Below are 21,513 nucleotides of genomic sequence, written 5' to 3' on the forward strand. Positions count from 1 at the left end.
CAGGGAAACCTATCATGTCCGTGGGGTTGCAAAGGGTCAGGCACGACTTAGCAAGTGAAGAACAACACCATGATCATTACTTATGAAAATAATAACACTAATATTAAAAATAAAGGGAATTAATTACAACACTCGAGAAGTTTTCTACTCTTGCAGCAGCATAAACCTACAACTTCTCTTGACACATTACTGGAGACTGTACTTATGAAAGAAAGTGAAGTCGCTCAGTCGTGTCCAACTCTTTGCGACGCTATGGACTGTAGCCTACCAGGCTCCTCCGTCCATGGGATTCTCCAAGCAAGAATACTGGAGTGGGTTGCCACTTCCTTCTCCAGGGGATCTTCCCGACCCAGGGATCGAACCCAGGTCTCCCACATTGGAGGCAGACACTTTAACCTCTGAGCCACCACGAAGCTTAATGAAATACTTTGTAAACTCCCAAAAGACATCAGTACGTTGGACAAGAGATGCTCAATATACATCAACTTTGTCCCTGAAATGGATATTTATACAAAGTCAGGGAAAACTGCATGAATATCAGTAAGTATTACCATAGGTTTTAAGTGTTTTAAAGTATAAGGAACAACTGGAATTTCAAACTGTTGCATATTACAGCACTGTAAAAGATAAACTGTTCAACTTTGGTTTTTTGGCTATTTGGACATAGCACATTTCCATGGGTGCCTGAGTTTTCATTTTCCTCCTTAGGATGTATTTTCCTGGGGCTCTATGGACTTACAGTCATTACCACATAAATCATGGAAAGCATTTAACACAAAACAAAAGCCTCCAACAGTCACATTCAGTTATGTTTCTGGGGTTTGACCTTTATCCAATAAATTTCACAGATGCCAAATGAAGCCGTCCAGATGTTCATACAAGCAAAACCAATCTTCCTCACCTCCAAATTTGGCTTCAGAATACGCCTGGAAAATCACTAAGCATCTGGAGTTATGGCCCTTATAAGAACAGAACTCCCACTGAGATCAAAGTAACAAGCCACCACACCAAGATTGAGCTCTGAATTACTGCTTTTCAACTCAAATCCTCACAACCAAATGGGAAACAAAAGTCAACCAACAGAGTTACAACATCCAGAAGGAGAAGGATGAGCACGCACGCACCCCAGATGGGTGGCTGTCACCAAGAGTGCCAGTCTTAGGCGCAAGGTTCAGAAAGCTAACAGACCATAAGGTCAGAGCATACTTATCTTACAAATGCATGACTGTCGTGCAAACATAAAATGAACAAGTGTCAAATATTGAACTCATGAAATACTACCAGGACCAGGGATATCTTACATTTGGTTCAAAGGAGAAATCCAAGGAATACAAACATACGGACACACAAAAAGGATCGCTTGACTGGATTTACAAATACACGCAAAATGCTCTGTTGATGGGGAAGCTTCAGTTGCAGTCCCCTGCACACAACCATTTGCATTTCCACGGACAAGAGTCATCTGCATTCTTATCAGCCTCCTACCATTTGCAAAGGAAGAAAACAGCTCAAAGATATGAACAATGTAGATAAGCCACAAGATGCAAGGTGGAGAGCATCCAGCCACCTTTCATTTTGCCCATTCTGAAGTCCTCCACAAGTCTTACTTGTGGCAGAGGATGAGATGGTTGGATGGCATCACCGACTCAATGGACATGAGTTTGAGCAAACTCTGGGAGACCGTGAAGGACAGGGAAGCCTGGCGTGCTGCAGTCCATGGGGTCACAAAGAGCTGGACACTGAACGACTGAACAAGTCTTACTGGGATTCCCAGGTGGTGCTAGTGGTAAAGAACCCGCTTGCCAATTCAGGAGATGTAAGAGACATGGGTTTGACCTCTGGGTAGGGAAGATCCCCTAGAGAAGGGCATGGCCACCCACTCCCATATGCCTGCCTAGAGAATCCCATGGATAAATGAGCCTGGCAGACTACAGTCCATGGGGTTTCAAGAGTCGGACATAACTTAGTGATTTAGCACACATGCACAGCTCTTGCTGGCTCTAATAATCACTCAACGTTCAAAAAGTAATTGTGATTTAATATTTTCTTCCTATTGTTTGGGCTTCCTTGTGACTCGGACGGTAAAGCATCTGCCTGCAATGTGGGAGACCCGGGTTCGATCCCTGGGTCGGGAAGATCCCCCAGAGAAGAAAATGGCACCCCACTCCAGTATTCTTGCCTGGAAAATGCCATCGACGGAGGAGCCTGGTGGGCTACAGTCCATGGAGTCGCAAAGAGCTGGATACGACTGAGCGACTTCACTTTCACTTTCCTTTCTTATTATTTACCATTCATTCAGTCAACGAATCCTCAAAAGCTGATCAACAATCTTCCACCCATGGTGTTAAAAACGGTCCATTTATTAGTTTCAATACATCAAGATACGTCTTTGTATTGAGAGAAAAATACTACTTTACTGTTTTGTTTCTGCTTGCTTTTGCTCATGGGAATGCCTTGGCAGACAAGAGAGGCTGGCAAACTACAGCAAATGGGCAAAGCCAGCTCAGCACCTGTTTTTGTACAGCTGGCGAGCACAGAATTGTTCTTACTTTTTTAAATGTGGCTGGCGAAAACAAAATTTCATGACATGGAAGTTATATAAATTCCAATTTCCATGTCTGCACATAACGTTTCATTGGAAAACAGCCACTTACCTTTGTTTATCTCCTATCTATCACTTTTTTTCAGGCTACAGTGGCCACAAGAGTAGTTGCCACCGAGATCTGAAGGACTACAAAGATGAAAATATTTACTATTAGACCTTCTACAGAAACTGTATATGGTGAGAATCAGAATTCCTAACATTATAATGGGCCTCTGAAAAGGTGCTAGGCGCATACCACATGGTCAGTAAATCATGTGTTTATTTCCCTTCAAGTTATAAAGTAAAACTTCTGAGAACAGAACTGTGTTCTTCAATTCTTTTTGTTGCTGTTCAGTTGCTCAGTCATGTCCGACTCTTGGGGACCCCATGGACTGCAGCACACCAGGCTTCCCTGTCCGTCACCATCTCCCGAAGCTTGCTCAAATTCATGTCCATTGAGTCAGTGATGCCAACCAACCATCTCGTCCTCTGTCGTCCCCTTCTCCTCCTGCCTTCTCCCTTAATTCTTTTTTATAACTTGCAAAATGGACAGATAAAGGCTTCTGAACCTCTCTTGGCACTATTGAGATTGAAGTCAGGAAACTCCTCACCATGAGGGAGTCCTGCGTGTTGCGATTGTCAGCACCCCTGACCTCCACCCACCAGATGCCAGTAGCTTCCCACCACCAATAGTGACCACCAAAAATGTCTCCCCGCATTGCCAAACATCCCGTGGGGAGCAAAATCGCTCTAGCTGGGTAACCAGTGGCCTCAAGCTATGCTGGACATTAAGTCACTGTTCTAAATTACGAAGGAGCTGAAAGCTGCTAATGAACCTTGACTTCATTAAAGGAGGAAAATTTTCCTAATTAATAATAAATGATCTTTATTTATTATTAATTAAGAAATAATTAATTACCTGCCTCCTGAGAAATCTGGAGGTCAAGAAGCAACAGTTAGAAGCAGACATGGAACAATGGACTCGTTCCAAATTGGGAAAAGAATACTTCAAGGCTGTATAATGTCACCCTGCTTATTTAACTTACAGGTAGAGTACATCAAGCAAAATGTCGGGGTGGATGAAGCACAAGCTGGAATCATGACTGCAGAGAGAAAGAGAAATGTCAATAACCTCAGATATGCAGATGACACCACCCTTATGGCAGAAGGTGAAGAGGAACTAAAGAGCCTCTTGAACAAAGTCAAAGAGGAGAGTGAAAAAGTTGGCTTAAAGCTCAACATTCAGAAAACTAAGATCATGGCATCCGGTCCCATCACTTCATGGCAAATAGATGGGGAAACAATAGAAACCACGACAGACTTTTCCTTGGGCTCCAAAGTCACTGCAGATGGTGACTGCAGCCATGAAATTAGAAGACACTTGCTCTTTTGAAGAAAAGCTATGACAAACCTAGACAGCATATTAAAAAAAAAAAAAAAAAAAGGCAGAGACATTACTGACAAAGGTCCATACAGTCAAAGCTATGGTTTTTCTAGTAGTCATGTATGGATGTGAGAGTTGGACCATAAAGAAAGCTGAGCGCCGAAGAATTGATGCTTTTGAAATGTGATGTTGCAGAAGACTCTTGAGAGTCCCTTGGACTGCAGGGAGATCCAACCAGTCCATCCTAAAGGAGATTAGTCCTGAATATTCATTGGAAGGGCTGATGCTGAAGCTGAAACTCCAATACTTTGGCCACCTGATGCAAAGAGCTGACTTATTGGGAAAGACTCTGATGCTGGGAAAGACTGAAGGCAGGAGGAGAAGGGGACAACAGGGGATGTGATGGTTAGATGGCACCACTGACTCGATGGACATGAGTCTAAGCAAGCTCCAGGAGTTGGTGATGGACAGGGAAGCCTGGTGTGCTGCAATTCACGAGGTCACAAAGAATCAGACAAGACTGAGCAACTGGACTCAACTGAATAAATGATCACGCTGCATTACTCAGATACAAAATGGATTGTATAACTTATTTTTTCCCTGAAGGTAGTACAGTAAGAATGTACTTTGGAGGAGGAAGAAAATGTAATGTATACATTTCATTCATGGATAATTCACAAATACTTAATGAGCACCAGCCAGAATGGCTATCATAAAAAATATCCACAAACAATAAATGATGAAGAAAGTGTAGGGAGAAGGGAACCCTCCTGCACTGTTGGTGAGGATGTAAATTGGTACAGCCACTATGGAGAACAGTATGGAGGGTCCTTAAAAAACTAAAAATAGAGCTATGGCCCTGCCCCCTTGGAGAATGAAATGGCACCCCACTCCAGTATTCCTGCCTGGAAAATGCCATGGACGGAGGAGCCTGGTGGGCTACAGTCCACGGAGTTGCAAAGAGTGAGACACAACTGAAGCAACTTAGCATACGCACATGACCCTGAAATCCCACTCCTGGGCACACATCCAGAGAAAAACCTGACCCAGGAGGATACATGCACCCCAGTATTCACTGCAGCACTGTCCACAACAGCAAAGACATGGAAACAGCTCACACGTTCACCAACAGAAGAAAGGCTGTAGCAGCAGTGGTGCATATATACAACGGGGTATTACTCGCCGTTACAAAGAATGAAATCTCGCCATCTGCACCAACATCTATGGGCCTAGAGACTGTCACGCTAAGTGAACCCAAGTCAGATGGAGAGGCAGACATGCAGTATGACCTACCTGATATGTGGAATCTACAAAGACATGACACACACGAACAACTTACAAAACAGAAAGAGACCAACAGACCTAGAAAACACACTTACAGTTGCCAGGGAGACGATAATCAGTGAGTTTGGGATAGACATGTACTCTGTCATATTTAAAATGGATCACCAGCAAGGAACTAATGTATAGCACAGGGAACTCTGTTCAGTCCTCTGTAATAAGCTTATGGTCACTGGGGGGAAGGATGGGGGAAGGGATAGTCAGGGAACTTGGGATGGACATGCACACACTGCTGTATCTAACATGGAGAACCAGCAAGGACCTGCTGGACAGCACAGGGAGCTCTGCTCAGTGTCATGTGGCAGCCTGGGTGGGAGGGGAGTTTGGGGGAGAATGGATACATGTATATGTATGACTGAGTCCCTTCACTGTTCACCTGAGACTATTACAACATTGTTTGTCATTAATCAGCTATACCCCAATACCAAATAAAAAGTTGAAAAAAAAAACACCCAAAACACAAATGCTCGGTAAGCAACAACTCTGTACCCAAACACGGTTCTAGGCTTCAAGATATCACAATGAACAAAGCGGGACACAATCAATGGCTGCCTGAAGCTTATTTTCTGGTGAAGGAGACAGAATCACAGAGATAAAGAAATAGGTATATAAAATGGCAAGGGTGTAACATGGCCGAGGACACTGTAAAGGTGTGGGAGGTGATACAGGAAGGCAAGGCTGAGGAGGCCGCATTTGTGCTGAGATGTGAATGAGGGGTGGCGGGGGGGGGGGGCGGTGGTGCGTGGTGAGCTGGGCATCATTGGGAGATGTGTGGGAGGAAGGAAAAGACTCATTGAAGGGTGTTGAACACAGGAGGAAGTGGAGAGAGACCACAGGCAGATGAGAAAGTGTTTACACTGAAGGAGATGCTTAGATATTAAAGGGCGGGAGGCAAATGGCAGCATGATTCAGATTACACGTGGAAAGGGTCTTTCCAGCACCCGCATGCACACAGGAGAATCTGGGAGCCCAGAGAGCATGCTCGTGGACTGGTCCAGATGAGAGATGCTGGCAGACTGGACAAGGCTGGCAACTGGATGGGAGGAAGAACCCATGTTCTGGAAAGATCCTGACGGTGACCAACTTTGCAGATGCAACCAGAACTAATTAGAAACTGTGTACTTTCTATAAAAAGTAGAGACGTCCCTTTGCCAACAAAGGTCTGTATAGACAAAGCTATGGTGTTTCCAGTAGTCATCTGTGGATGCGAGAGTTGGACCATAAAGAAGTCTGAGCACCAAAGAATTGATGGTTTTGAACTGTGGTGCTGGAGAAGACTCTTGAGGGTCCCTTGGACTGCAAGGAGATCCAACCAGTCCATCCTAAAGGAGATCAGTCTTGGGTATTCATTGAAAGGACTGATGTTGAAGCTGAAACTCTAATACTTTGGCCACCTGATGCAAAGAGCTGACTCATTTGAAATGACTCTGATGCTGGCAAAGATTGAGGGCAGGAAGAAGGGGACAACAGAGGATGAGATGGTTGGATGGCATCACTGACTCAATGGACATGAGTTTGAGTAAAGTTGGGGAGATAGTGAAGGACAGGGAAACCTGGTGTGCTGTAGTCCATGGGGTCGCAAAGAGTCGGACACAACTTAGCCACTGAACAACAACTTTCTATGAAATATTATGTAAACTCTATCTTTTAACATACATTCAGTTATCTCATCTGCATAACTTTTTGACTTGGTGGGGTTTTTTTTTTAACTCTTCTGTCCCAATATTTGTTCAAAACAGTTTTTAAAGTTGTAGATCTTTATTCAAGACCACAATGGAGACAGCATTCCCAACTTGAGTTGCCTCTATTGATTTGCTTGCCTCGGAAGTCCAACGGACAGAGAATCCTGGCTGGCCACCGTCCGTCGGATAACAAAGAATCAGGCACGACTTAGTGACTGAACAACCACCACACCCGATTTGCTGAGTTATTTCAGGACCATTATCCAATATGTATGTGCTTGATTTTCCCCACGTGTAAAATGGAGTTATCATCGCTTACCCTTCACTTCATTACCCAGAAGATCAAGAGGAAAAGCTTACACAGTGCTTCAAAGTCTGAAAAGAAATGCAAATTATCTGCGAATGTACTCAGTGAGGATAATATCCAAAGGAGATAAACTTTGATTAACATGTAAGGTTCATCCCCACGGATTCAGACTAAAGACAGCCCTGAAATTTATGTCAGCTTTGTAATATATTCCAAAGATTCTGTTGCAGTTAGCCGTGACTTATTGATTCATTTTTGCTTTCAGGCAAAAGGAATTGATTTCTGTTCTTGTGAAATTCAGTCTCTCATGTCAGCCTTGATCATTCAATTATGAAATATGGTTCAACGATCTGTATTCCCCAGAGTTGCAATACTCTTTAATTAGGGTATTTTAGAAGCAGTTCAAATGAATCTCTCCCATTCAAATTTCAAATGTATAGAAAAATTAATTTCTTGATGGGGTAAGGATAAAAGGGGTGCTGAGTATAAATAATACAGATACAAAAAAATTACCATCATGTGAAGGCAAGTTATGGCCAACCTAGATAGCATATTAAAAAGCAGAGATAATACTTTGCCAACAAAGGTCCATCTAGTCAAGGCTATGGTTTTTCCAGTGGTCATGTACGGACGTGAGAGTTGGACTGTGAAGAAAGCTGAACGCCAAAGAATTGATGCTTTTGAACTGTGGTGTTGGAGAAGACTCTTGAGATTCCCTTGGACTGCAAGGAGATCCAATCAGTCCATCCTAAAGGAGACCAGTCCTGGGTGTTCATTGGAAGGACTGATGCTGAGGCTGAAACTCCAATACTTTGGCCACCTGATGTGAAGAGTTGACTCATTGGAAAAGACCCTGATTCTGGGAGGGACTGGGGGCAGGAGGAGAAGGGGACAACAGAGGATGAGATGGTTGGATGGCATTACCGACTCAATGCACATGAGTTTGTTTGAACTCCATGAGTTGGTGATGGACAGGGAGGCCTGGTGTGCTGCACTCCATGGGGTGGCAAAGAGTCGGACACGACTGAGCAACTGAACTGAACTGAATACCCAACCAACAAAACTGGAAAAAAAAAAACTACTTATGAAATTTAGTCACGTAGCCATATATTCTTATACACACACACACAATCTTTTTCTGTAGTGACGACATAAACAAATTCAACACTAGTTGAAGAACAATTAATATAACAAATACCAGAAAATGTCTTATGACGGCCAATGTTTACGATACTATATAAAAAGGAAAAGGATCATAAACCAGACATTCCATTTCAGCCCAGAATCTCGAGAGTCAGAGATAAGCAAAGCTTGCTTTCACCAAATTATTTCACATTCACACGATTATACAATTTTGACTGTAAAATAAAAGAATGCTTCAATTTTCAGTCTAATAGTAGCACCCACAAAAGAAAATTCAGCAAACTCTACTACAATCGCAAAGCACTCCAGGATGTATAGCAGGTTTCAACTGTGTTCACTTATACTATCTGAATATAAAGCCAACTTTCAGGCTAGAGCTGAAGCATATACCTACATGTATACTACATATATATACACACATACAGATTCTTATAGCTTATGATGTTTTGAGACTGAGAAATTTACGCCATCAAACATATGAATGAGAATAATGTGAAATTTAGAATATGGGTGTGCAATAAGAAATACTCAGAAATAGAAAAGAGACTGCTTAAAGAATCGAATTACTTAATGAGCAGTTCCTGCCCACAAAGTAAACACATACAAAATAACTTAGCTGTAAGTCGAATGCATTAAGTCCTCTGGTGGAATCAGAAGATGTTTTCTTCTTAAAAACATTTTTGACTAAAATAACTATAGAATGGAGAGACAAATAAGGTAATATATAGAAATACTGATAATCTTGATTGAAGCAGTGACTACATTAACGGAACCTATACATGTGATAAAAACCTTACAAAACTATATTAATACATCCCTTGTACCAATGATGATTTTCTGCTTGTAATACTGTGCTATGAATATATAAGGTATAAACATTGGTGGAAAGAGGGTGAACAGTACATGTGATTTCTCTCTTACTACCTTTGTGGCTTCCTGTGACTCTACACTTATTCCAAAATTAATTAAAAAAAAAAACACTGATACAGTTGTAGGGAACATACCTTTGAACATTGCTTGTGATTCTGGCACCAAACCAGGGAACCATTGTTCTGCAAAACGAAAAAAGAAACATTGACTCATTAGATAATTTTCTATTTGAAAACTACATACACCTGTGTGCATTAATATAATTTTAAAATATCCGCCCTAATGAAAGACCAACCTGCCACCCTGCTACATCTTTCTTTCTAAAACAGAAAAGTGGGTTTCTAATGGAAATCGTGTTTTGCCCTTGACTGCATGATACAAATACTTATAAAATAATGAACAATTTCAAGCTGTTTTGGGAAGGAAAAGTGTGTGAGCCATCTCTCAGGGGTGTGCTGAGTGATGAAATACAGACCAGCAGGAAAATGACCCGCAGAGGTGTCTTACTGGAGGCTTTTCAATTTCAACTAATCAGTAAAAAGAGTTTGAGCCTGGAAGTCAGATCCCATGGGAAAAACATTCTCTCTCTCTCTCTCTCTCTCTCTCTCTCTCTCTCTCTCAATCTATCTCTCTCTCTTTCCCCCTTCTCTCCATGTGTGACTCTGGACAAGGGACTTACTATGTCTGTTCCTCAGTTCATCCATCTGTAAAACATAAAGACATTAGCTCTTGCATGTGGTCAGTGGTATAACTAAGTGAGGGGATACGCACAAACCACTCAAACATACCAAATGCCAGGACTAGGATTTATTCAAATTCAAATTGATTTTATTGAAGTACAGCTGATTTGTAATGTGTTAATTTCTGCTGTACTGAGTGACTTTGTTATACACACAAACATATATATATACACATATATATACACACATTTTTTCATATTCTTTTCCATTATGGTTTATCAGAGGATATTGACTGAATGAGGACTGATGCTGAAGATGAAACTCCAATCCTTTGGCCACCTGATGCAAAAATCTGACTCCTTTGAAAAGACCCTGATGCTGGGAAAGATTGAAGGCAGGAGGAGAAGGGGACAACAGAGGATGAGATGGTCGGATGGCATCACCGACTCAATGGACACGAGTTTGAGTAAACTCTGGGAGTTGGTGATGGACAGGGAGGCCTGGCGTGCTGCAGTCCATGGGGTTGCAAAGAGTCGGACACGACTGAGCGACTGAACTGAGCTGATTGAGTACAGTTCCCTGCACTCTACAGTGAAAGTGAAAGTGAAGTCGCTCAGTCGTGTCCGACTCTTAGAGACCTCACGGACTGCAGCCCACCAGGCTCCTCCACCCATGGGATTTTCCAGGCAAGAGCACCTGATTGGGGTGCCATTGCCTTCTCCATTGCCACTCTAAAGTAGAACCTTGTCTATTCATTCTATATATATGTGTGTGTTTCCACCTGCTAACCCCAAACTCCCAATTCACCCCTCTCCACCACCCCACCCCCTTGACAACCATCAGCCTGTGCTCTATGTCTACGAGTCTCTTTCCGCTTCATAGATAAGTTCACTTGGGTCGTATTTTAGATTCTACACGTAAGTGACATCATATGCTACTGATCTTTCTCTGTCTGACTTATTTCACTTGGTATGATAATCTCTGCATCCGTCCATGTTGCTGCCAATGGCATTATCTCTTTGTTTTCTGTGGCTGACTAGTATTTTATTGTATATATAAGTTTCTTTACCTACTCATCTGTTGACGGATATTTACACTGCTTCCATATCTTGGCTGTTGTAAATAGTGACACCACGAATATAGGGCTGCATGTATCTTACCGAATTACAGTTCTGTAGGACTATGATTTATTATCCCTGGATTCTGAATTTCTGTTTGAAACTTGTCCTCATACATGACTAAAATTTTGGTTGGATTATGATACTTTACATCAGACTGTGCTAGGTTGGGATAGGTTGGGAGAGCTAATGGAAACGGTCACCTGGTAATTAAGATGCTCTGACTTCCTGTTCTCTGAAGTTCAAAGTTGGCTACAAGATTAAAGTAGCCCATTACCTATGGCTGAATGCCTAAACTTGTAATTTTAAGAATGTCATAGTGAATAGAAGAGTATCACCTTTGTTTGCACTCAAAAGAACACTGAACCAATAATATACCTTTTAAAAAATATTCGTATTACAAATTTACTGATCTATACTTCACATATGCAAAAATCACTCATTTAAACTGTATAATTCAGTGGTTTTTAGTAGAAAGGCAGTGCCACCATCATCACTCATTATTGGACTTTTTCATCACCTCTGACACAAAGCTGTCCGTTTTGCAGTCCCTCTCTTCAGACTCTGACAACCACTAACATACATTCTTTCACATACGTAGTCTTCTGTGTCTGGATTATTTCGCTTCATCTTGTTTTACATTATGCTCTTGAGAGTCCCTTGGACAGCAAAGAGATCAAACCAGTCCATCCTAAAGGAAATCCATCGTGAATATTCACTGGAAGGACTGATGCTGAAGCTGAAGCTCCGATACTTGATGCAAAGAGCCGACTCATTAGAAAAGACCCTGATACTGGGAAAGATTGAAGGCAGAAGGAGTAAAGGGCGACGGAGGATGAGATGGCATCACTGACTCAATGAACGTGAGTTTGAGCAAGCTCCAGGAGAAACAGTAAAGGACAGAGAAGCTTAGTGTACTACAGTCCATGAAGTCGCGAACAGTTGGACACAGCTTTAGCAAGTGAACAGCGGTCTTTTTGCTTCATCTGTACTGTCACATACATCAATACTTCATTCATTCTTGTTTTACGTCATATCCTATTGTATGGATATCTGCTCTTCCATTCACAATAACATATCTTCCTAATGCAGGATTCTCAAAATCACAGGGTAGATCTCAACTGTTTAGGATTAGAAATTCCCCTCTTCTATCTAAAAATCATTTGGCTAAAAGATCTCAGTCCTGCAGGAAAGCTTTCCCCATTAAGTGTCTCCGTCACACTAACTCAAGTCTCCTTTACAAGCTTAACTCCCCCAAATTTGCTGAATGCCCCTAACAATTTTAGATAATCTGGTATTAACCTCCTTACCCCCTCGCTGAGCTGCACCCAACCTCAGTGGTGCCCACTGATATCTCCCTACATTATCAATACCTACCAGTCCATCAATAAGGGCTGGAGCTGTGTATGAACAGCCTGGACTGAGGTCAGGCATGGTCTTCTGTAGGCTTGATATCAGAGAAATAAGAATTTAATAGACTGGGTGGGGGCCAAAGCTGGACAAACAGTGGACATGGTTTCAGTTCAGCTCAGTCGCTCAGTTGTATCCAACTCTTTGCGACCCCATGAATCGCAGCACGCCAGGCCTCCCTGTCCATCACCAACCTGGTTTAATTACTGGCAATAATGTGTTCAAGAAAGAGGCCATCATGGGAAAACCCTGTGTTTCATAAAAACTGGAGACAAAGTTCACAAGGGCTTTAGGCAGACCAAGGTATGGGTCACAAGCAGGGTGTGCTATGTTCAGACATGTCTCAGTCATGTCTGAGTCTTTGCGAGCCCTGGGACTGTAGCCCACCAGGCTCCTCTGTCTGTGAGATTTCCCAGGCAAGAATACTGGAGTGGGGTAGCCATTCCCATCTCCAGGACATCTTGCTGGAGACACAGGGATCGAACCTGCATCTCCAGCATTAACAGACGGGTTCCTTTCCACTGAGCCGCCTGAGAGGCCCATAAAGAGGGTTAACAACAGCAGCAAGAAGCAGGGGCCAAACGCTGAGAAGTATGCTGTTATGGCAACGCTGGGGGCAGGGTCTGGGGCATCCGGAGAACTTGTCTCCTCATCGTCCTGTCTGGGAGGGTTTCTGTGGCCTGTCCCATGTGGGGTTGGGTCCTGCTGGGACTTCCAAGGACCAGGTCTGGCCAGACCACAGCCTGACCCCAACTTGAGTGCCCCGCACTCACACCCCAGAGATGGGAACCAGTGAGGTTCCTTCCAAAGAGACACAGGGCTAAAGCGAATGGACTCCCAACCTTGGAGACTAGGTCAAGGCCAGATCTTGACCACCTCCTTCAGCAGGGTCATGGTCTGAGGGGGGCTTCCCTGGTGGCTCAGACAGACAAGAATCTTCCTGCCAGTGCAGGAGACCCTGGGTTGGGAAGATCCCCTGGAGACGGGAAAGGCTACCCACTCCAATATTCTTGGGCTTCCGCTGTGGCTCAGCTGATGAAGAATCTGCCTACAATGCGGAAGACCTGGGTTCAATCCCTAGGTCAGGAATATCCCCTGGAGAAGGGGATGGCAACCCAGTCCAGTATTCTTGCCTTGGAAATCCCATGGATGGAAGAGCCTGGCGGGGCTACAGTCCGTGGGGTTGTAAAGAGTCGGACACGACTGAGCGACTCCTTGACAACAACAGTGTGGTCTAAGGACCTTCTGCCTTCGTGAGTCAGGTCAGCATGTCCTGCCCCTTGCCCTGGGATCCCTGAGTTGGGATCCCTGACCTGGGACCAGCTTCCACCAGCTTCCCCTCCAGGTCTTCCTTCCCCTGGACACACGGGCAGGCCCTCTACAGCTCTGCCTCTGCTCTTGAGAGATGCCTCACACACCCTCCTGCTCTGGGATCTCTTTCCCCTGATCTGAGTCTTAAGCTCCTCAACGGGAGTGTGGTCCTGGAGACAGGGCTTCCTGTTTCCGCTCCACTTGAAATCTTCACACTGGCAACTGGACCAGCTTCTTAGGCCAATTGCAAGGGTGCCCAGAGCTTCAGAAGCAGGCATGGCAACTGCTCCCTGCCCCCATTGATGGGCTGACAAAAATATTACCAGCGGGGTCATATGCTACTGACCTGAGTATTATCGATAAATATCATGATTGAGACAGTACAAGCATTTGCTCTGGTTATCTGTCATAGTCACCTACATGATCAATCCATGGACCACATAAGCTTCCTCTGCCCATTTGACACTGAAGGCACTCGGAGTCAAAGAGGGCAAGTAATATATATATATACACACACACACATTCTGCAGCCAGTGGTGAAACTCAGCTACGAGTGCCGTGGTAAAGAAAAGCGAGGGAGACAGACAGAGGCTGAGAGCGGGCTGTGAATGAAATCTCCAGGTGTGTAAACCACAAGGAGAGTAGGAATCGGACCAGAGAGTTCCCAACATTGTAAGCTTGGAGAATATCAGATCAGGTGGCGCGGCTGGAGCAGGGAATAGCAGAGGAGATGGGGTGAACACGCAGGAAGCGGAGCAGGTTACAAATTACTGGAAAGAACACTCTTCACTTAGTATATATCAGAGGGTTAAAAAAATAATAACAACAAAAATTAGAGCTGTGAGAAGATCCATTCATGGCACATCTTGGTTAGAATCCTTCTGTTCGCTTTGCAGGTAAAATGGTCAAATCTCAACAACAGACGAAACCAGGGAAGGGTGCCTTCAGCCGCCTGGCAAACGCAAACACGACTGCCAGCCCCAGGCTGAGACACACATTGCCGCAGGTCCCGTTGGCCTGCACACCCTATCCCGACAGCCTCTGAGCCCATCTGTCATTGACATTTTCCTGGGATTTAATACCAACGCATTTCCTCCACCGAAGCGCTTTCATTTGAGGCCAAATCTCCCATTAATCATAAAAAATGAAAAGCTGTCCTTAGAAAGAAATATTGGGGGCCACAGCAAGCAGGCATGAAAGGTTTATTACGATTATAATCGTTAACTTTTTTTATTACAAAAGATAGGATGTCATAGCTTGCTGGGGAAGATTAAAAAGATAATCCACGTAAAGTGTTTAGCAAAATGGGTGGCACAGAGTTAGATGTTTAAAAAAAAAAAAACAAAGACGATTGTGATTATAAATTTTACTATGTTTGCCATTATTTTTGTTCTGAGGAGTGGAAGAGTAATCCTGGACTTTCAAACTCCCAGCTCCCGTGTACAACATGCACCCCATGCTAACTGGTTTCATCTTATTAGTGAGGCTCAGAAGGTGAGGGGGTTTGGGGTACTGAGATGGGTCGGGTTGGGGTGGGAAGTACCGTATTTTCTTCCCTTCAGTTCAGTTCAGTTCAGTCATGTCTGACTCTTTGCGACCCCATGGACTGCAGCACACCAGGCCTCCCTGTCTATCACCAACTGCTGGAGTTTACTCAAACTCATGTCTGTTGAGTTGGTGATGCCATCCAACCATCTCATCCTCCGTCGTCCCCTTCTCCTCCTGCCCTCAATCTTTCCCAGCATCAGGGTCTTTTCCAATGAGTCAGCTCTTCTCTGAGCGGTAGCAATTTTCCAACATTGGCCAATGTGATGAGAGGGCATGCTTTACTTGCCTTTTATTGGCCATTTGTATTTCCTCTATGGAGAACTGTCTCTGCATTTTAGCATTTCTATTTTGGAGAGTCCAGCCTCTTCTTAGATACTATAGCAGCTATTAGTACCAATTAGACTTAGTCATAATTTGCCTGTTATTTACTGCTTTAAGTAAAAGATTTCCAGTACATTGTTTGACTTTTGAATTTACTCATGGAGTTTTCTCCACGTAGAAATTTTCTACACACACACACACACACATTTTCCTACCCAAAGTGTCTCTATTTCCTTTTGGGGTTTTGAGTTTCCTGTTTTCTTTAAAGCAATCACCCCCCACCAAGCCCGCCCATGACAAGGTTTTGCAGCTGCCCTATGCTTTTGGTTTTATCAATCAGCATCTTCCACACAATTTATCTGTACAAAGAACTTCTAAGAACCCTGCCTAATGGCATGGCGGATGTCTGTAAATCCCCGATTAGCTCCGGCCCCTGTGTTTGGGCCAGGTGTGCAAGAACTCCCCACCATCCACCTATGCAGCTTACCTGGAATGCTCTCTGAGCAGACGAGCAATGGAAAAATATAAACACCCTGAGCATTTCAACATCCCGCCCGGGGGGAAGTTTTTAGCCGGATTACAATAGCCTTCACCAGTTAAGCCACTTGACAACAAAAAATAAAATACAGTATCTCCAATAAAGTCTCACTCTGGCTGAAAGCCAGCAAAAATAAAGGCCAAAGTACATTAGGCATGAAAGATATTTGCCTCTAGAATCATCACTTTAACCTCCAGGTAGCATCAGACAGTGGGACTTTGGTAATTATAGAAAGATTACATCCTGTATTTTATTGGTTTAATGGGATCAAACATGAATGCCAGTCAGTCCAACTTTCAAAGAGTTTATGTAAGTTCAGTCAGCTGCACCCAGACACTATTTCAATGATATTTTCAAAGTCGCTTCATTTCCAGCCTTTTGATTTTTCCCTTCAAGAAAAAAAATAATAATTCTTCAAAAGCTTCAAGTAAAGAAAACACTTCACTCAAAGACGACCCACAAGGGAAGGATAAAGACAGATGAAAACTAGCTATCTCAATACAGTCATTTGCCGAGAAAAAAGAGAATTAGAACAGATCCCCCTTGTTTTGGAGGTGATGTTGTGGCATAACCCATAAGGACTAACCAGGGTGCAGTTTCAGGAACGTGACACTGAATGAGTGCCCAACAGCAAGATGGAACATCTGACCTGAAACCATTCCAGAGAACCCATGACAGACTGAAGCTTAACAAATCAGCCCTTTGAAACCCCAATATCATTAGCTGTGACTCAATCGATTTTCTTTTCGTGGTAAATGGAGGGTTTTTAAAAAGAGGGCATGGATTGAAATTTAGGAATTTCCTTTTAATCCAGAATATTTTTCTGTGACCTTGGAATTAAGAAATAAAATACTTGATTTCATTCATCATTGCAAGGATATTCCTTTGTATTGTCGATATACTCACAAGTTTCTCGTATATTCAACAGCAGCTAAGAGGGGTGTCCAGAGACTTCGATTGGGATTAGACATTTTCATGGCTCAAAGTATTAAAAAAATTTTTTTAAACATTTATTTTTATTCATTTGGCTGCAGCCATTCTTAGTTACAGCAAGCAGATCTTTAATTGCAGTATGCAAACTCTTTTTAATTGTGGCCCATGTTTAAACTACTTCCCTGACCGGGGATCCATCCCAGGACACTTGCATTGGGAGCGCAGAGTCTTGGCCATCGGGCCACCAGCAAAGTCCCTCAAAGTACTTTTTTTTTTTTTAATGAGTCTTTGCTAGTGACCATCACAACTATACATCCATTCTAAATATGTCTCAGGAAACTTAAATGCATATTGCTAAGTGAAAGAAGACAATCTGAAAAGGCTACGCATTGTATGATTCCAGCTCTGCGACATTCTAGGAAAGGCAAAGCTATGGAGACAGTAAACGGATCAGTGGTGGCCAGGGTTTTGCGGGGAGGGAGGGATGAACAGGTAGACTACAGAGGATTTTTAGGGCAACTCTGTGTGACACTGTCATGTGGACACATGTCATTATGCATTTGTCCAAAACTCACGGAATGCACAAGATGAACCCTGATGAAAACTGTGGACCTGGGGTGATGACGATGCGTCAGTGGGGGTTCCTTAGCATAGCAGATGTACCACTAGGGTGGGATGTTGGTAACGAGTGACGCTGTGCATATATGGGGCCATGGGGTGTATGGGAACTCTTGGTATTTTCTGCTCAATTTTTTTGTGAAGCTGCTGCTAAGTTGCTTCAGTCGTGTCCAACTCTGTGCGACCCCATAGACAGCAGCCCACCCGGCTCCCCAGTCCCGGGGATTCTCCAGGCAAGAACACTGTAGTGGGTTACCATTTCCTTCTCCCTTTGTGAAGCTAAGAAGCTCTAAAACAAAATCTACTTAAAGAGAAGAGAAAAAAAAAAAGCTCAATGTTTATATTTGTTGTTTACAGTACAAGTTCTTTTGTTATGGATTATCCTCAGTAACAGAGAAGGCAATGGCACCCCACTCCAGTACTCTTGCCTGGAAAATCCCATGGACGGAGGAGCCTGGTAGGCTGCAGTCCATGTGGTCGCTAAGAGTTGGACACGACTGAGTGACTTCACTTCACTTTCACATCCTCAGTAAACAAGCAACCTTTTCATTAACCCCTCCCCATAAATTTCCCTCTACATTCGACAATTATCTCACAGTGAACTGAATTCTACAGGAAACACTATCGGACCACACAAACCTACCCCCTCAAACACCCAGCCCTCCCCTGTGGCCCCCACCACTGGAACCCAGGGTCTGGGCATGCTCTCTGCTTCATTTCCTGACACCTGGCAGCCTGTCCAGGAATGAGAACCTCTGTAAGAGCTGTTCTCCCATTCGGGACTTGTCCGCTCCCCAAGGTGACTTCCACGCCACTTCTTCCAGGAAGCCCTCCCTGATGCCGGACTCTCTGACTACGACAGCTCCCCAGCGGCACATGCCCTGGGTCTCCCTGCACTTCTGTTCCAAAGCACTCTAAATGGCGGTCAAGTATAAACGTATTTGTATTGTTTTTCCTTAATGATCATCACCACCTCACCCCCCCCACCCCGCTGCCTATGAGTTCCTCAAATACAAATGTGTCTGTATCCCCCCCTCACCACTGGCTTCCTCATGATCTTAAAGAATACTGGCTGAATAATAAATGAATGGAATAGGGAGTCATAAAAGAAATTACACTTTAATCATTAGGTCATGAGGAACCGAAAAGAAGGAAATAGAGAGAGATGAACAAACTGTTCATCTTCACTAGGTAGAGACTTCAGAAAATGGCTTTACTAGTTTGCATCCTATGGCACCCCACTCCAGTACTCTTGCCTGGAAAATCCAATGGACGGAGGAGCCTGGTAGGCTGCCGTCCATGGGGTCGAGAAGAGTTGGACACGACTGAGCGACTTCACTTTCACTTTTCACTTTCATGCATTGGAGAAGGAAATGGCAACCCACTCCAGTGTTCTTGCCTGGAGAATCCCAGGGACGGGGGAGCCTGCTGGGCTGTCGTCTATGGGATCCCAGAGTCAGACACGACTGAAGCAACTTAGCAGTTTGCTTCCTATAGAGAAGAGATTCAGCGTCCTAGAGATTCAGCATGAGAATATGAAAAACTGAATGAAGGCTTGTATACAAAGTCAAGTGTAAATCATTTAAGAAATAATCATGCTGACAATCTTTTTATAGATGTAAATAAAGTCATCTAAAGAAAATTTATAGAACGGCAAGCATTAGACAATGCCATATGGGAAAGCATTCCTTTTATTAGCACTTGACTATGAATTTTAACAAGCAATATGCTTACAAATTCCATCTTGGGGAAAGGACTGCGTACAAATTTTATTACTCACTCTCCGCAATGGAATGAGGGGAGCCATCATGGAATTACGGAATTGGAGGTACCAGCTTCTGTTAGCACATCCCAAGGAACAGTCTTCCAACTTTAATCTCCTCCAAGAAGATGTGTTAATTCTGAATTCATCCTTGCCACAGCTGTGACTGCAGATATGTAAACTACATTTGGTATTCAAATGTACATTCTCAGAAGAAAATTCTGGTAAACCGTGCCCTCTCCACGAAAATCACATTAAGCCCTGCAAGATATTTCAAGACAGAGTAAGTGACTTGTGTGGAAAGAAATCCAACCTTCGGTAGGTTGAGAGGGAGCATTAAAGGTAATAACTAAAATTGAGTTAATGACTCATATTACAAAGTAAGGGAAGCGTGAGCAACAGAGCAGCTACATAAATTAAACAACGACAGCATTGTTCCCGGGAAACCTAAAAAAAAATAAAGAAACGTCTGTATAAACCTCATTCTCTTCCCACCTCCTGCTTCACAGCGGAGACAAGGAACGGCGATGAACGCAGCCTATAAAGGCAGGCGTGCTCAGACATCACTCTCAAGTTCTTTCAAATTGTGTGGATCCTCCCCGTTCCAGGAATTTCTCCCCCATCGCCATACCTGCTTGTAGAGAAAGTAAACAAGTATGTATGGAATAAAGTGTCCAGGCTGAAAGGGCAGAGATAATGGCATTCCTCAGGTAGGAATGACCATCGACTTCAAAGTTCTGGAAGGGTTCTTTCCGAGGCGGGACAGCCACACACCCTTGCATTTCTAACCCTTACTTCAAAGTGGCCCTAACTTCAGTCTGAATCACCTGCGTGGGTCTCAGTGTTGGTGGGAAAGATGAGACTGGGAAGAGGAGAAGGAGCCATAGAGAGGAAGGAGAAGAAACAGGGAAGAAAGATAGAAAAAGTCCCAAAAGTCTGATGTAAAGGGCATATTAGGTCCCAGGGCATAATTGTGAGATGTTAAAACCCCTTTGAAAACCCCTTTGAATATTAAAGACAGACTTTATTTTCTTGGGCTCCAAAATCACCGCAGATGGTGACGGCAGGCATTAAATTAAAAGACTCTTTGCTCCTTGGAAGAAAAGGTATGACTAACCTAGACAGCATATTAAAAAGCAGATACATTACTTTGTTGACAAAGGCCCATATAGTCAAAGCTATGGTTTTTCCAGGAGTCATGTATTGATGTTAGAGTTGGCCCATAAAGAAAGCTCAGCGTCAAAGAAGTGATGCTTTTGAACTGTGGTGTTGGAGAAGACTCCTGTGATTCCCTTGGACGGAAGGAGATCAAACAAGTCAATCCTAAAGGAAATTAGTCTTAAATATTCATTGGAAGGACTGATGCTGAAACTGAAGCTCCAATCCTTTGGCCACTTGATGTGAAGAACTGACTCATTGGAAAACACCCTAACGCTGGGAAAGACTGAAGGCAGGAGGAGAAGGGGACTACAGTTCAGTTCAGTGACTCAGTCGTGTCTGACTCTTTGCCACCCCATGGACCGCAGCACGCCAGACTTCCCTGTCCATTACCAACTCCTGGACTCATGTCCATCATGTCAGTGATGCCATCCAACCATCTCATCCTCTGTCATCCCCTTTTCCTTCTCCCTTCAATCTTGCATCGGGGTCTTTTCCAGTGAGTCAGTTCATTGCATTACGGGACCAAAGGATTGGAGCTTCAACTTCACCATCAGTCCTTCCAATGAATATTCAGGACTGATTTCCTTTAGGATGGGCTGGTTGGATCTCCTTGAAGTCCGAGAGACTCTCAAGCGTCTTCTCCAATGCCACAATTTCAACAAAAGTAAGTAGATATGAAGTGTATTTCTCGGAGATGAGGGTGGGGAAGGCATTAACCCTGTAGTGGGAAGACCTAAGAGCAGTATGGAGGGGTAGCCCCTTCGGTGTGGAAGAGGAACGTGGGTTCACATGAAATAGGAGA

General features: G+C 43.6%; 1 protein-coding gene across 1 annotated transcript in view; it reads right to left on the bottom strand.

Annotated features, from left to right (window-relative positions):
• The window catches only part of ANOS1 (anosmin 1), a 210,844-nt gene that overhangs the window by 162,297 nt on the left and 27,034 nt on the right, over window positions 1-21,513 (bottom strand). The window contains exon 2 of the mRNA XM_005228535.3: window positions 9,446-9,493. Within this exon, the coding sequence (XP_005228592.2) occupies window positions 9,446-9,493 (48 nt within the window). The remainder of the gene's footprint in view (window positions 1-9,445; window positions 9,494-21,513) is intronic.

The sequence above is a fragment of the Bos taurus genome, chromosome Y, assembly GCF_002263795.3.
Source record: "Bos taurus isolate L1 Dominette 01449 registration number 42190680 breed Hereford chromosome Y, ARS-UCD2.0, whole genome shotgun sequence".
Classification (NCBI taxonomy): domain Eukaryota; kingdom Metazoa; phylum Chordata; class Mammalia; order Artiodactyla; family Bovidae; genus Bos; species Bos taurus.